Source organism: Misgurnus anguillicaudatus, chromosome 9, assembly GCF_027580225.2.
Source record: "Misgurnus anguillicaudatus chromosome 9, ASM2758022v2, whole genome shotgun sequence".
Lineage (NCBI taxonomy): Eukaryota > Metazoa > Chordata > Actinopteri > Cypriniformes > Cobitidae > Misgurnus > Misgurnus anguillicaudatus.
In genome coordinates, this window is record NC_073345.2 from 6713784 (window position 1) to 6731634 (window position 17851).

A 17851-nucleotide genomic window follows, 5' to 3' on the forward strand; every position below is an offset into this window, starting at 1 on the left:
TTTCAGAACTTAATGACAGAGCAATAGCCCGCCTTGCCCACTCCATAACAACAGACCCAGAGCACCCCCTCAACTTCAATTTCACTCTCTTGCCCTCAGGCCGCAGGTATAGGACCCTGACATGGAGAAGGGCTCGTTTCAAAAAGAGCTTTGTACCATCAGCAATCTCAATCCTCAATAAGTTACAAAGCTGAACTTTCACCATCTTGTGTTTTGTTGTTGTTGTTTTTATGTATATATGTTTGTACTAGCTGCGTGTACTGTATGACAGTTTGTGAAAACAAATCTCCTGTTCACAGGACAATAAACTATCTATCTATCTATCTATCTATCTATCTATCTATCTATCTATCTATCTATCTATCTATCTATCTATCTATCTATCTATCTATCTATCTATCTATCTTTTTAGGACCCGCCACAAGCACTGCTCGCACCTCTGCGAGTAAAGCGCTCACTTTTGAGGACCAGGGTGAACGTGGTAAGCATAAACAGCATGTACCTTACCTGCCATGAAGATATTTTAACTCTGCTTTAATTATTTAATTTATTCACAGCATTTTCACACCATAATTGTCAGTGCAGTAATTACTTTTTTGTTCTGTCTCTTTTTCTAGTTCCCTTAGGTCAGCCACCTATACCTGTTGTGCTATCTGGGAAAGAGGACACAAGCAGCTGGAGCTGCTCTCATCAGCAGAGGCAGTGGATGAGGACAGAGCTCCAGGATCTCGGGCTGTGGCCTGGGTCTCGTCCAGTGCGTAACGTAGGGAACGCAATTTCTCTGTGGCGCCTTCCTCCACAGGCGGAGCTCATTGATGTGCTGACGGAGCTCCCATCCCCCAACTTCTTCCAGCTCCATCCATTTTTCATTTGGAAGCCCGAGAGTCACATCATGGTCAGGTTGAGGAGCAACTACATCCTGCCATGTCTTCATGGCTGTCCTCATCCACAGGTATGGGTTCCAGTGTTTCCCACACATAGACTAATCTGTGGCGCTGCGCCACATATTCAACACCGGCCGCCACATATTGCGTTTAGTTTTTTATTCATTTATTTTTAACGCTATTTAAAACACGTGGCGTACAGCGTATCCCTGTCTCTCTGTCACACACACACACACACAGCCCCTCCGAGCTCTTTCCCTCATGGTGTGGTATGCACACGCATGTTCTGTAATTGTAACTCTGTGTAACAGCAACATTGTATCGCGACCTGCAATAAAACTATCACTCGCATTTAAAAAAACGCTTATAACACAACACATTGATGAGAAGAGCAACAGTAGGAAAGGCTCTGTGCTGCATGAGACAAACAAGTTATGTTCATATAGCCAAAATCACCTCATATACCATAATATACCATACTTTTAGGACTATAAACCACACCGGAGTATAAGCCGCATCTTTCAAAAAGCGTCATTAAGACAAAATAACATATATAAGTCAGAGTGGACTATACGTCGCATTTATTTAGAAAATTATTTCACAAAATCCAAGTGAAGAACAAACATTTAATCTGGAAAGGCAAGTTATTCAACTTAACAATAGCAGACAGAACAGCAGGCTGAATAGATGTCTGTACGTTAAAGTAATATTATCAGTTGTTTAAACGATAAACCATAGCATACAGAACTTACCTGGAAGGTTGAATTGGCTAAATTAACTGAACAAGCCAACTAGCGTTAAGTGCTCATACTCATCATTCCATTTCGCATTACAGAACCCATTGAATTACATAAATACAGAAGCAGCATATAGCGGACTCTCGCGGCTGTAGACAGTAATGTTGTCTCTTGCCTCATAAATGTCAAAATTTATTCATACTGACTTACAAGGTGAACCTGACTGTAAGACGCAGCTCCAGCCAAGTTATGAAAAAACGTGGCTTATAGTCCGAAAAATACGGTAGGCCTATGCTGATTTTGTCAGACGATGTTGCGTTTATAAATCAGGATTTTAGCAGCAGTAACAGCTGGTTTAAGTAAACATGAGGTGTTATTGTGTCATATTTAGTTATATTTTATACTTGTTTTATGTATGACAACAGAACGGATATGTTAAAATTGCATTCAGTTGTGTTAAAATGCAATATAACGTGATGGTCAGATCAGAGAGTAGAAAAACTTCTCAAGTGCCAACACTAGACCAAATGCAAACATGATGTGATGACGTCACAAATATGCTAATTAGTGTGTGACATCATCAGCGCCACAGTCTCTCGAAATCAGTGGCGGTTCTAGACAAATTTGACCAGGGGGGCCAAGGAGGGGCCAGTGTTTAACCAGAGGGGCACATAAAAAATTGCAACCAATGATATTTAAAGAATATATACTTTATTTTACTTTACAGTATATAAAGATTTATTTTGTACAAGAGTGCAGGTGCATAGAGGTAGGGCCATATATAAATAAAAAATACATCCAGGGTACAACAAAGGTAACAACAATGTGCCACTTCCTACTTAAGTATTTAAATTGGCATAACCATGCTGGATTTGAACAAAATATGAATACACTACAGCAACAGGATACGGCGGTTGTGCTGTCTTGAAAAACGGTCCACAAATACATCAAGATCCAGCGCCTTGGCCCTTCTAGACTCTATGCTAAGGACACCAAGATCACTGAGTCTCTCATCAGTAGTGGTGGACCGCAGGAAGGTTTTTATCAGTTTCAGTGTGGAGAAACTGCGTTCACAAGAGGCTGAGCTTACAGGAAGGGTTACAGCAATCTTGCACAGTCTAAAGAGCTCAAAGAAAACTTCCCTGTATGGCTCAATAAAACGAACCAGCTCAACTGTACTGCATGGCTTTTTAATTTCACCACCCTGTATTTTTCTGTCTAAAACTCTCTTAAATTGATGGGTCTCATGCCCTAAATCATCAATGTCTGCATTATACAAACGGCCAAATGAAAAAACACCGCTCTCCTTTAAAAAGGTATCACTCTGGGGACTGAGAGACTGTATGCTTCTCATCAGCTCACAGTTGGTATTGGAGAAACGTCTGTTCAACTCATTGAGCATGCTGTCAATTACACGATAGAAAAATGACGTGCGAAACATATCTTTGTCACGTTCTACCTCCCTCTGACCAACAGTGCTTAGTGTGCAGTAGCCACTGAGTCTAAAGCTCAGGATTTTCGGACGTTTTGCCACTGACGTTGTTGCAGAATCACACTGCTCACAAATATTCAATGCTTCATCCCAACATTTGTCAAAGAAAGACTCCTGTCTGTGGTCTTTCAATGTTTGCACTAAAGCATTTACCAAGTCAACAGCTCTTGACAGATCAACAGTTTGTGACTGCAACATGTCAGACAGTAGTTTTGTCTCCCCAAACAACTTACGCAGAGTAACAAGATGCACAACAAATTCTAGGTCAATTTGAGCGAGAAGACCTCAGGGCCTCAACAGTTTTTTCACCATGACGTTCTTGAGCAATCTCTTGCAGTAATCGTTTAATGGCAGGTAGAGTGTCCATAATATTACGTATGGCTAGAAATCGGCATGCCCAACGTGTGTCGCTTAAACGTTGCAGCTCTCTTGTTTTGCCATACATTTCTCTTTGGATAGATAGCCATTTTGGGTGTACATATGAGGCAGAGGTAAAAATATAAAGACTCTGTAACAAAGAAAAAAACTCTTCTGTTTCTGGGACACTTTTGACTACATCCACTAACACCAAGTTGAGACAATGTGCACTACAATGGATGTAGAAGGCAAATTTAGCCTGTTCTTTGATCCTTGCCTGAACCCCTGAATGCTTACCGCTCATAACGGCAGCGCCATCATATGCTTGGCTTACGAGGTTATTTCTGTAGTTCAGGCCATAACGTTCCAGTAAGTGCACTATTTTGCCAGTAAGCCCTGGTGCATCTAACCTCTCTGCAGATTCAAAATGAAGAAAACTCTCCTGAATGGCCCCATTGTAATAGTACCTGAGTGTGAAAGAAATCTGTTCCCTTTTTGAAATGTCCTTTGTCTCATCTGCCATGATGCTAAAAACCTCACTGTTCTTCACCTCATCTATGATTTCAGACCAAACCATTTCTGCCAAACAACCCAAAACCTCATTCTGGATGATCTTGCTTGTGTACTTTGCATTGTGAATTGAGGTTAATCTTCTGTTAACAAGTGGGTCATGGTTAGCAACTGTTTTAAGAATTTCCCTAAAGTTTCCTTTGTTAGTGGACTCTTCAGATTCATCATGTCCTCTTTGAGCTATATTTTGAGTAGCTGTAAGTAACAGCACTTCCCCAACTGTTTTAATGTATGCCCGATTTTCTTGTACTTGTTTAGTGTGTTCTTTGTCAAGAAGACCTGCTAGTGTTGCATCAGTTTTAACAGCTCTTTGATAATCCCTCCATGCTATCATTGCACACTTGTGTCGTTCAGACTTTGCATGTACTGAAAACCCTGCATCTTTCATAGTTGCTTTTTTCCAGTTTCTAAAACCAGGTGTTGAAACAAAAACAGTGTCTGGGGCATTTGGTGTGCTAAAATGTCTACATGCATAGCAATATGTAGAGTCCATCATGACAGAATACTCAAGCCATGGATGAAGATTATACCAGTTTGGCCTGAAGCTCCGTCTTCTGTCCCCCATCAAAGTGGTTGGGAATATATTCACATTGGGCTGTACTGGTACATCATTCTTGGATTTGCTGATATCTGTAGAAAGATGTACAGTAAACACACATTTATTTACTTAAGCATGTATATAGACATGTATTTCAAAATGTAGGCCAAATATTTACTTAAAAAAATTATTAGAGTCATATTGATACAAAAGGGAATTTACAGCAGAAAGCACCATTTTAAAAAGACACAGTAGGCCAACAATGAAATAACAATTGCACTGCTTTGCAAATACGAAGGAACTCTTCATCACAAACCTGATGGTGCAGTAGTTGATCCACATATAACCACTTTCTGTCCTCTGGCTGTTCCTCTCTCTGTCACTGTATGTTTTCTTCCTCCTCACCCTCTTCTTCGTGCTCCTCACCCTCTTCTTTGTGCTCCTCACCCTCTTCTTCATGCTCCTCACCCTCTGGAATTTCCCTCTCTGTGTCAGAGCCCTCTCTTTCATCACATGCCCTCTCTTCAACCTCCACTGACTCATCTTGCTCTCCCTCTTCCTGCTCCTCAACTCTCTCAATACCTTGATTTGTTTCTCTCCCTTTTTTGTTTACTGGGGTAAAAAAGGACGCTATGTCCCTTCCTCGTTTCATGATAACTATTAGAAGAAAAAAAACTTAGGGGCATGCATTACATTTCTTTGCCTATTATGGGAACATGAGTGCAATATGTACACAATAAAGGACACAATAATGTAATGTAATGCTATTTTGTCTTCATTTATAAATATTATATATGTTTTAATATATATATTGATGGTCAATGCTTATTTTGTAGTATATTGAAAAATATTTGCACTAGTTTCCCATACATCTAAATAGATTATGTAATAAATCACATTTTATTTTGAAGTATATTTGCATATATTTTTGTTCTGTAAGGGCATTGTGTAGACTTAGTTGCAAGGATACTGACATTTGGATATTTTCTTCAGCTTCGATAAGTTTTCTTAGAAATACGTTTCTAAACATATCAAAACCAGACATTTACAAACTTGATTTTATTACCAATGTGAGGAACAAAGTAACATGGTTATGTGCAAGAACAACAAGTCACTTATCAAATTATTTATACTTACCTTCAACTCTTGCAACAGGACAAACTGTAGCTCCGTTATCCAAGAGTAGTTTCTGAGCTCTAAATTCACTGGCGAGCGGCACCGCAGTGTTTGGGTGCGCCGCTCTAATGTGCCCGTGTAGAACGTTGTCGTTGCATTGTCGCATTAGTTCCGCTTTTGGCGCTCGCGTGTAAAATCATAATAAATGTATACTTTTTTTATTTGGTCAGCACGGGGTGGCCAAAGGGGTGGCCAGGGACATGTTTACAGAGGCACGGGCCACCCTTGGCCTCCGTGTAGAACCGCCACTGCTCGAAATCCTGTAGGAAACACTGGGTACCTCTGAATGCTTATTTTAGATTATTTACTCTAAAGCACATTGAATTGCAACTTATCTATAGCTAAAAATGTTCCTTTGCCTCACCTTTGCCAGGTGGTCTCTGCTGGTGTGGGCAGGCCTCGGGTGATTGTTGGGACCAGTGGACAATATTACATCATGTCCTCCCGACTCTGCTGCAAGGCCTGCCGCAAGACCTGGTTTGCAGACAGTCCACGATGGCTCGAGAAGCTGCCCAGGCGCTTTACCAACCTTCTGCCTGCATTCCTGACCTACAAGAAGGCCATCTGCAAATCTGTGATGGATGAGCTCAGGCGCACAGGCAAGTCACCAACCGACATGGCCAACCAGGTGAATGAGCTCATGCACCTTAAGTATGAGCGAGCTCACCTGGCATACCTGCAGGCCATTGAGAATGTCAGGGATGCTGAGGCTGGCGTCTATGGGCAGAAGACCATCGGGCAGTTCCTGAGGAAGGACAGCATGGCGCCTCATGCTTTTGGGGCCTACGATGACGCCAATGGCTGGTGTGGAGTCTCCGTGTCAGGTTTTTATCTGACAGACTGTTTGCTTGAGGAGTTCCGGCGACAAGCGCCAGCCATCACCTCTCTACTCCAGGGCACCTTTGGGCAGGTCTTCAGATCAGACCACACCAGGAAGGTTGCGAGGAAGGTCACGTTGGCATCTGGGGTCATGTCCAGTTATGCCATCATGAATGACACTGTATGATTGTTTCCTGGGTGATGGTTCAGTCTGAGACTGAGAGGTCCTTGGAGCCGATGTACCAGGGAATGGCCAAGAGGTACATCGCTGCTGGAGTGGAGAAGGCTGGCTACCACTGGATAGACAGGTGAGAACAGCCATGTTCTCTTTTATCTGCCATTAACACTGCTGATACTTTTCCTGAAAAACAAAAATGAAACAAAATCACTTTCTTTTTTTAATTGTTTTTTATTTTCTTTATCTTTGTGTTCTCAGGGATTGCTGTGCACCATTCAAGATCCTGGACTGCATCCCTGGTGAGGAATTGCACTGGGACGCCTGGAAGACTACCCCTTCCATCATCACTCAGGCCACCTCCGGACCGCTGGAGAACACCTGTGCCTCACGGTGCTTTTACAACAGCAACATCATTGTAAAGCTGGACTTGTTCCACTGCTTGAGGCGTTTTTCACGTGAGTGCACATCTGAGCATCACCCTCTGTATAGCACTTTCTGCCAGCTCCTCTCTGCTGCCTTCTTTGTGGTTGATCAGGACGACATCAAGAGGCTTGAGGCTGCATATGCTTTCTGTGGGATCCATCCAGCCAATCCCACAAAACAACACACCAGAGAGCATTGCAGGACCAAGATCCCTCAACCCACAGAGCTGCTGGTCAGAGTGGAAAAAGTGCTGAGTCATTTTCATCTCGCCACAGACCCTAACAACGTCCCACTCTTCAAATCCTCCATGCTGAAGACGTGGCGCATACAGAGGGTGCACATTCTCCGCGGCTGCCTCAGTGACCCTGAACTCTCTGCAGGCATTATGTACAGGTACGGCGGGACTCTGCAGCTGAACCATGTACCTGATGAAGGCGCCAAAGTCCCCATATGGATCCCTGTCAGAGGTACCTCACAGCAGGAGGGGTATCATTTCCACCAGGCCCAGTGGATTACCGGGACCCACGTCTCATCCGAATTATTTCAGGCTCAGGGCATGACAGGGGTGGCACGCTGGAACTTCCAACGGCTAGTGGACCTGAAGCAGCCCGGTGTCCTCCTCCCTGCTGTGTTCGATCCAGCTTTAATGGTTGAGCTGAACTCTGTCTCCAGGAAAGTGATGGGTCAAGAAAAGTACCCTGCACTTCATCTCTCTGACAGAGACACTGGAGAGAGGTTTGGTCTGGAGTACACAGAGCCAGGCTGCCGTCCAGTTCCTCTTGACTGGGATAAGCACAGAACCCAGAAGAGAGAGGTATCACCTGCCTCTGTGCCTCCGACCCCTGTGCACACACCGGCTCCAGCCCCGTCTCCAGCTCCAAACACAGCACACTCCATCAGCTGGGCTCCACCCTCTGGCATGGTATCCACTGGACCAGAACCATCTGCTGGGCCGTCAGAGGACGACCAGGAGCCTCCAGCATCGATGGGTAGGTTCAAATAATGTTTTGGACAGAGATTTTTTTACAATAATGTCATTGAGGCTGTTTACACTTGGCATTAACATGCGTTTTTATTGATCGGATCACAAGTGAACAACGATAATGCCAGGTGTACATGGTGTTCAAAACGTTTTGAGCTTGTCCACTTTCGACCACTTTCAATCACATTCAGAGGTAGTCGAAAACACTTTCGATTCCATTGCTTTTCTAGTATAAACGCACATGTGGTTGAATGTGTTCGAACAGCCACAGGACCTTCTCTCTGCCCATTTATCTAATCTGAAGTATTGAACACAATGTTTGACATTTTTTTCTGACTTCTGGCACGAACACACGGTGAACAGCGCTATTTTTAGCCTTTCATAGATAAAACTAAAGCGGCTGATCTCCGCAGTTTCATTTTGCAAGCGTGTGAAAGTTGTGCAGTCCTATTTCATCAACTGCGCTGAAAATTCTGAGAAAGCTCTAACATATACATGTACAAAACACTGTGCAGCATGTTTACTTACTACACAAGCTGCGGACTCTGACATAATATTAGTTTGCGTCCACATAAACTCATCATTACTCCCACTCGTGTTTAAATGCAGCAGAGAGACTCGCCCACCGTCTCGACAGACCACCACCTCACAGTATTCAGGACAGAAGCAGTCGAAAGTGGACAAAAGAGACGGATTTAAATACCAGGTGTAAACGTGATGTGTCTCTCTTGTCCACTTGTGATCCGATCGATGAAAACACCTCTTACTACCAAGTGTAAACAGCCCCATTATGTAACAACATGCTCATGAACTGTTATTACTTTATTGTTTTTCAGATATCTCATATGCCCTGCCCCTGCCACTGAGATCGTCACCGAGAAGTGCCCGCACTGGGACCATTAAGACGGGTGGACGGGTATTTGTGTTGGACCACACATGCTGGACACCTCCCATGAAAGTTGCCATCGACAGCTTGCTACAGAAGCACCATGGTGAGAAGGATATGTTGAAGGTTGTGGACAAGGAATATGCAGACATGGTCCATCGGTCTGCTGCAGATCCTATCAGCCTGCTACACCCCACAACCAGGTTGCACATATCCCGCTACAGTGGATATAAAAAGTCTACACACCCCTGTTTAAATTGCATGTTTTTGTGATTTATAAAATGAAACTGTAAGGGGCAAAAATGTGGCCCCATCCATCCGTTTGGCCCAACGACGGAATCCAAACGAAGGGTAATAGCGCGTTAAGTCTTTTCCGGCGCTTGCAAGTGACGTTTAGGCATTTATGCAATTTTGTATTATTATCTGACTCCAAGATAATGTTAATATTAATCGGATTGATGATTACTTTTAACAGTTACAGAATTTGGGTGGATGTTTGGTTATTCTTGTTTAGCCCTACTTGTTATTGCATCCGTTCATTCGGCTACTCATGTCGCTTTGGACTCACGCACCGGCCGTTTATTAATATTTAATAATCATGCGGGCCCACGATCACAACCGAATCAGGCTTGGTCGCTGCTAGAGGTTAGACCATATGTTCAGAAGGCCGCCTTTCATGCGTGCTCATCTCTGAACATACTTTATTTAGTCCCCATAGAGGTGCAACTTAATTATTACAATATTTGTTTCTAACCAGAGGCTCACGACCACTATCATAAAACAAACTGACCGTCTTCTCCAATGATAGCTTTGTATAATCGTGACATAATTTAATATGCAGCTTAGATAGATTAATATTGAAATAACCAGAGGTTGAGGCTCGTCTGATTTAGAGTGGTCAGACAACATTTACATGTTACTCTAAACAGGAAATTAGCCTCCACGCATCTAATTTAACTTAAACTAGCGCCAAGTGCTAGTCGGATCTCTAAAATCCTCCGCTGATGTACTACTATGCCATCTAATCTGGGATTTTAGTCCGTAAAAACTAGCCTGATTTTCAGACGTTGCGGAAACAAGGATACATCGTAATTTACTAATCATGTCAATAACTTTCGTAGCCGCAGAATAAATCCAAACATAACAATTTATTAACCAGGTAGGAAAAACATAATTCAAAGCCAATTAATATATCCAATTCAAATACAAAACAATACAACGAAAAACCATTGCATACCTGGTAAGGAGATGAAGATCTGGTTACAGATTCCTCAAAATAAAATAAAAAGAAACATGATGCTGTATCTAAGATACAGCGTCATGGGGGTGCATTTCTAGATATTGAAAGTCCCGCCTAAATCTTCTACACATCTCCTTAAATAACCAGAGAACAAAGCATATAGGAATTTGGTACTGATTGGTTGTTGTAGAACTAAGGGCTGTCCTTAATCTGTATACAGTGGGTGATTGGTTTATGCTTAGAGTGGGAGGTGTCTATTAACATTGAATGAAGTTTCACATATACTTTAACATTGTATTCTGTTGTTATATGGGTGAGACCATTGTAACCACTTGCAATGAGATATTTCAATGAAAAACAAATAAGATACAGATTTTAGGTTCTTTGTGCATGTAGCATTTCATATACAGTTTGCTTTGAGACAATAAGAATACAAATGTATGACACCCTAAAGATGTGTCTTTGAAACCCAAATGTTTCCCAGTGGGAAGTCCACTGTGAATCGTAGAGAGTTGCTTTCCCGAGCACTCACTTTGCCCCCATGCAGTATTCTTTGGGGAGGTGCTATATTTATTCAGGAAATTGTCTTACAAAACCAAGATGAATCATTTTGGAACCTGTTCCAACTTAATTCCCTACTTCAAACCTATATATTAAAGTAATTAACATTAAGAATAATTTTGTGGTGAAAAAATGGCAAGTAAATTTGTACAATAACCAGGTTGCATAAGTGTGCACACCCTTTTACAATAGTGATTGTGGCAGTGTTCAAAAGCAACCAATCACATTTAGACTTAAGTTAAATATGAAGTAGTACATACCTCTCATCAATTAAAATAAGTTTTTAACTATTAATGAAGTGTGCCTGGCCCTAAAGGATTTTTTCTGAGTATCATCCCACTGAAAAAGCCATTGGCTGTGTAGAGCTTACTCAGCAGGTACATGATCCCATTGTTGAAAAATATCAATCAACAGAGGGCTAAAAACATTTCCAAGACACTGAATATACCATGGAGTACTGTAAAAACAATAATCCACAAGTGGAGAAAATATGGCACAACATTGACATTACTAAGACCAGGCATCCACCTATAATTTATGAGAAAACCAGGAAAAAAAATGGTAAGGAAGGCTGCCGAGAGGCCTACAGCAACCTGAAAAGAATTGTAACAATATCTGGCAAGTACTTTTTGCTCCCTACATGTGACAAAAATCTCCTGAATTCTTCATGTTTGGGCTATTAGCATTATTTAACCAAAAATATCATCAAGTCCATCTAAAGTTTGTAAAAACAAATATTTCTATATCCCAAATCCATGTGGAATAATGTATTATAGTCCATTGAGACCAAAGTTGAACTTGGGCCGTTATACCAAAATATATATTTGGTGCAATAAAACCCACATCACATCACCAAATGAACACCATGCCCAGAGTAAACCATAAAGGTGACAGCATCATACTTTGTGGCTGCTTTTCTTCAGCTGGAACTGGGGTTTTAATCAGGGTGGATAGAATAATGAATAGCTCCAAATACCCGTTAATTTTGGCCCAAAACCTAAAGGCTTCTGCCAAAACACTTAAAATGAAGAGAAATTTCATATCACAGCATGACAATGACAGAAAGCACACATCTAATCAACAAAGGAATTACTTCACCAAAACAAGATCAAGGTTTTGGAATGGCCCAGCAAGAGTCCGGATCTAAATCCCATCCAAAATCTATGGGGTGATCTGAAGAGGGCTGTGCACAGGAGACACCCAACCAATTTGACAGATTTAAAATGCTCTTGCAAGGAGAAATGGCAAAATATTGCAAATTCAAAAAGTGTGAAATTGATTGACACATTCCCATTAAGATTGAATGCTGTGATAAAATCTAAAGGTGCTTAAACTAAGTTTTAGTTTAAGGGTGTGCACACCTATGCAACCTGGTTATTGTACAACTTTACTTGCCATTTTTTCACAACAAAAGTTTTCTTATTGTTATTAACTTTAATATATAGGCTGGAAGTACGGAATCAAGTTGGAATAGGTTCCAAAATGGTTCGTCTTGTTTTCATTTTTTAAATCACAGGAACCTGCAATTTTAGCAGGGGTGTGTAGACTTTTTATATCCACTGTATGTGAAGCACCTGGCAAAGCTTCTCAACACCAGTTCGGCTTTGAACACCAGCCAGGAAAGGCTTCTGGAGACACAGCAGCTGTGGCATTCTTTGACAGAGGGCGGTGACACGGCCAGCGTCCCTGTGGTCACCTTGGAGCCTGCCATCTTCAATCCTCCTGCACCTGCTCTGTCCACACCTCTGACACAGGACTCCATTGTGAAAATTGTGGAGGCCATTGTGGAGAAGCAGCAGCCACAGCCACCACCAGAGCATAAAAGAAGGCAGACCAAGACCTGTCTTGGCTGTGGACAGCCTAAGTCTCGTTATGAGACTGATGGCTCTTCAGTCCACTTTTTCTATCAACAAGGTCCTGTGCGCTATTTCTACTGCTTAAAGAAGGTGCATCAGTGTTATGCTTCTGAGGGACTCTCTAACCCCAAAATGCCCTTTGAAGAATTTGCAGGGACAGAATTCTTTCAGAGGGAGCTGGACGCCACCAAGAAACGGGTGTTGGAGAAGATGGAGAAGAAGAGGAAAAGGCCAGACACCCAGCCAGCACGCCGCCTCTGCCGATTCTGCCACCTGGAGCTTAAACAGGGACCAAACAGTCCACACATTCACACAGGCTTCCCTGGGGTGGCAGGTAAGTACATTTACTGCCCATCTAAAGTGTACTCTCTTTACCGTGATAAGGGCATGTCCAAGGAGAAGAACTGGATGGAGTTTAAGCAGTCTCCTTTCTATGAGGCAGAGAGACAAAGATGGGTGGCAGAGAAAAAGTGATGTGTGTATATATATATGTATATATTTGTCTGTTATATAGTTACCTGACTGTATTGTACATATTTATCTATGTATATATTTGTTTGTGTGTTGTATATTTTACATATTATAATGATAACTGGCACTATGGAAGTAGACTATAATCTTCAATATTGAAATACAATTCTTCTTCTTATTATTTTTATTATTACATATCCATTGCATACCTGTCCCTGCACTCTCCATAGCATTCCTGATACAGGTTTTTCTTCTCTTTTCATTTAATTGGTTTATTTGAACAGGTGTTAATTTAGTCATACAATGCTGTTCTTGTATTTTCTATAATATTTTGTTACACTTGTTTTTAATTTAGCAACTGTTTTTCTTAATTGTTGTTCATAACTTTTTATTATCTGCAATTTATAACTTGTTCAAAAATAAAATTGAACCTTTCTTCTGAAATACTACACTTTTCCTTCCTTTTTTCTTAAATTAAAATTCAAGCAGAACATGCTCAGCAGAAGACATTAATGATAATTAAATAATAATTAAGAGAATAATTGGAAAAGTGCTCTTCCTCTGCAATGTTGCACTGTATTATTATTATAGCAGTATTTTACTGTGCTAAATGAGCAGCATTTCTAGCATCAAAAACAAAGTATATAAATATAAAATTATATTTTATGTTTACAGTTGCAAATTTCTTTATAAAATAATTATTTCCAATGCCTTCCACTCATTTTTTCGTATTTCATTATGTTCCTGGCGGGATTCGAACCCGTGCCTTTAAAGTAAATAATTAAATAGATAATGATATGCACAGGGAAGAACAAAGCTTCAATCTGATTGGCTGGTTTTCCATTACAGCTATTCGCAACCGGCTTCTGCGTGGGAGGCGAGAATTCTACCACTGAACCACCAACGCTTGCTTGCTGGTGGGTTAATCTAGAAACCCTACCTGCCAAACTCACTATACATGCTTTGTACATCATTGATTAAGTGCAAAACAAGTTTTAAAATGTTGAGTTTGATGAAATCAAGTCACACATATCAAAACAAAGATTCTTTGACATGGAGCTGTGGTCATACGTCACTTCCTGTTGTGGCGAAGCGGAACGCCACGCTCTACGAGTGTTTGTGACGGGCTATTTAAGTGACGCTCTTTCATGATGGCGGTGTTGTGAAGGGCGGAAGCGAACTGTGGTGGTGGCAACGGAGCAATGGCGACGCACGAGTCGAGGTGGTACGGTGAAGTGAAAGTAAAGGCAACGGCGACCAGCAGCTATTAAAAGGTGGATTTGGATCATTCTTATTGCACGTAGATGTATCGACGGAGCACGAGTGAAGCAGAGAGTACCCAGAGCTCACGGGTTCAGCTGTTTATAGCGGTATGTGCGTCGGATGGTGTTTGACTGTTCAAATCCACGGAACTGTGAGTAACGTTTCTGTTTGATACTCGCCTGTCTTTGGATATTGCAAGATATTGACTCATTGACTCGGGGTGCGATACCCGTTTCCCGGAAGCTCATAAGCTAACCTGTTCGTCATTCAGATCCCTCACATTTTAATAAACATTATGAAAACAAGCGCAACACTCTGACTGAAGCACACACTGAAACGGAAGAGTGGTAAAGACTTGTGTACCTGGCCGCACCCACATACACAGTCACACCCACACACAATACTGTTTTTTTCCTTTTGAGATGGTGAATATTGCAAACATGGGTAAAATGCATATGCTTTAATAATGAAAGTGTGCCGTTCACTTGTGATGTCCTCTATATATATATATACTCTTTTGAGATGGTGCATATTGCAAACATGGGTAAAATGCATATGCTCTAATAATGAAAGTGTGCCTTTCACTTGTGATGTTCTCTATATATATTTTCTATTGTGATGGTGAATATTGCAAACATGGGTAAAATGCATATGCTCTAATAATGAAAGTGTGTCTTTCACTTGTGATTTCAAATGTTATGGCACAATGCATATGCTTAATGATGAAAATGTGCACCTCAATTGTGATGTTCATTATAAATATATTTGTTTTTCTTTTTCCTTTTGAGAAGCTGCATATTGCAAATGTGAGCATGTGAGATTTAAAATGCCATGAAAAGGGTGTTGATTAAATTTACTTTGTGTTCAAAGGTGATGTAATTTTTCATGATATTGAGAGTGTGTTCAAAGGGAAAACATTTATTGAGTCATTTTGACTCTTAACACTTTTACTTGTTGTCCCTATTAACCTTCAATCATCTTATGTAACTGGTGAGTGGTGCTACTTATTAAAGAACCCTTAATGACAAGACTTAACAAACTTGTCTGGCGCCCAACATTTATCTTGAGAAATATTTTAAGGGCCACCACCGTTACAGAGTGGCGCCCGAACAGGGACATGAACTTAAATGGACTGTGATGGAGTCTATAAGAACTGTTATGGGACATTATGAACTTGAAGGAATGAACTAAATCATGCTAGGCTGTGTATCATTTTTTTCCCCAGGAAACACTGTGAAAATTACCTATTTAATAGTGGGTTATGAGAATGAAATGTGAAAATGGGTTTTGAGCTTTAAGCTTTGGAAAAGATTGATCTGTGTGATGCCTGAGTAAATTGACAGTGAATATTTCCAATTGTATTTTTTTTTCTACATATTTTGCCATTTGTTTGTTGTTTCAACAAAAAAACATAACACTGCATTACACGTTGCATCTTCTACTTCATGAATATAATGACGACTCAATCGCCTTCCTCATTTACTAGTATTATGATGGAAGTACCTGAGGTGAATACTCCGATGTGGCATCCCACAATTCCTAGTATGTCCCAATCTCACCCACCTAGTAATGTTCAAACTGATCAATCTGGAACACACGTGCAGTTTGCCTCCTCTCACGTGTTAGGAAGTACACCAACACAACCTCACTTATGGAATTCCTCAACAGACCAAATGCAATTATGTACAGATTCTGAAATTTCATCATCTGCGGAACAACAGGATCTACCATATGAACTTCAAACCCCAGGCAAAGGATTTCAACATCTTACTCAACAAGTACAAGGGGACATTGATTCTATAAAGCGACATATCCAGCAACAGGAACAGGCAGTAAAAGATCTTGGCCATGAAGTAAAAGTGGAGTTACTTCAGCATTCAGCTAATATTTCAAAGATGGTAGGCAAGCTGGAGGAAAATCAGCAACAACTCTTAAGGTGTATTACGGAGAACAAACAAAGGGGCGAATTGGAGATGGATCAATTTTCCAAAGTCACCAAGTGTTTGATCACTGAGGAATTAATTAAAGTAGAGTCTCATGTTGTGTCTGAGGTACGTTTTTTGGTTCAACAACTTCAAGCAGAAGTTCAGCAAGATCTTAAAGCTACTTTTCAGAGTTTGAAAAATAGTCAAGATGAGTTCAACACCGAGTTTCAACAGCATACAAAGAAAGTGGATGACTTCTGTGCTAATTCTCTTAAGTGGCGGATGGATGTTGATGAACAAATTCAAACACAAACTAAAGAGATGAAAGAGTTGGTTGCTCATCAACAGGAAGTCACTCCAATCTTACCTTCTTTACCCATGGCATCAACTTCCAACTTGAAATTGCTTACTACTCCAGTTTCTTCTGTTCCTTTAGGTAAAGTTGATTACTTAAGACCAGGGGCGTCATGCACCATTTTTTTTAAGGGGGCACAGTGTCAACAGCTCACAGAAATTTGTGTATACACAGTCATCAAACGAAATATTATAGAGCTTTCAGTCTTTTCCATGGCACTTACATTTCTAACAATCTGAAAACCCCTGCTTTCATGCAAAAACCGCCAAAATAAGAGTGATGACTATATCAAATACTATTCAATCGGAATAATGACACATTTGCATCATATTTACATCTGAAACGGCATGTTTTATTTAAGTCTTAATGGCGTGTTTAGTTGTGTCATTAATGCATTTTGCACAACAACTACATTATCATATAAAATTAATGTAATTTTAAATCGATAAAGTATATAAACAACGAAAATGACATAAGCTATAGCCACGTGATTGATTTTAATGTTCAATAATGATTTTAAAAAATATGTTTAGATAAAATTATTAGAGGAACGGATTTTGCATTAAATTTTACCTCATGTGAGCATGTGAGATTCTACGCCCGCGTGAACTCTGGCAAACTTTGGCGTTGTGCCAAGAAGATGAATCTCTACTAATATAACGTTGAGACGGCCCCATTTAAAACCATACATTTTCTACACAGAGGAGGTTAACTGCACATTACCATACTGGGGTTTGGAAATGTTGTGAGCGTTTCTAACACGTTTTAATTCCTCAGATAGCCAAATGCAGCAGCAAGTCAGCAACAGCAGAGAGCTCGTGACGTGAGCGCGCCCAGACGCTGATGACGTCTGCGACTGCGCAGCTGCCGCCAGAATAAAAGTAATGTAACATGATCAAAACACTATCAAAACGGCGAAAATCTCCGAAAAGTGACAAGGATGCAGCACATAATGTATAATATTGTGCATATTAAACAGATTAAAAGTCAAATAACAGATTAATGGACGCTTATTTGATTTTGAGGTTGGATGCAAAATCCATTGGCTCAAAAAAACCAAGGGGGCAGTTGCCCCCTCAGTTTGAATGGGCATGACGCCTCTGCTTAAGACTTACATTTCCTACATTTGGAAAGCCAA

At 40.8% G+C, this 17851-nt stretch overlaps 2 protein-coding genes across 2 annotated transcripts; both read left to right on the forward strand.

Annotated features, from left to right (window-relative positions):
• Positions 1–121: 121 nt before the first annotated feature.
• On the forward strand, positions 122–6760 carry LOC129423264 (uncharacterized). Its single transcript, XM_073871684.1, has 3 exons — positions 122–152; positions 618–952; positions 6128–6760. Exons 1-3 carry the CDS (start codon positions 122–124, stop codon positions 6758–6760), a joined length of 999 nt encoding a protein of 332 aa, XP_073727785.1.
• A 14-nt stretch (positions 6761–6774) lies between these two features.
• On the forward strand, positions 6775–13173 carry LOC129423265 (uncharacterized). Its single transcript, XM_073871685.1, has 5 exons — positions 6775–6881; positions 7010–8163; positions 8993–9245; positions 11160–11220; positions 12415–13173. Exons 1-5 carry the CDS (start codon positions 6775–6777, stop codon positions 13171–13173), a joined length of 2334 nt encoding a protein of 777 aa, XP_073727786.1.
• The last annotated feature ends 4678 nt before the right edge of the window (positions 13174–17851 follow it).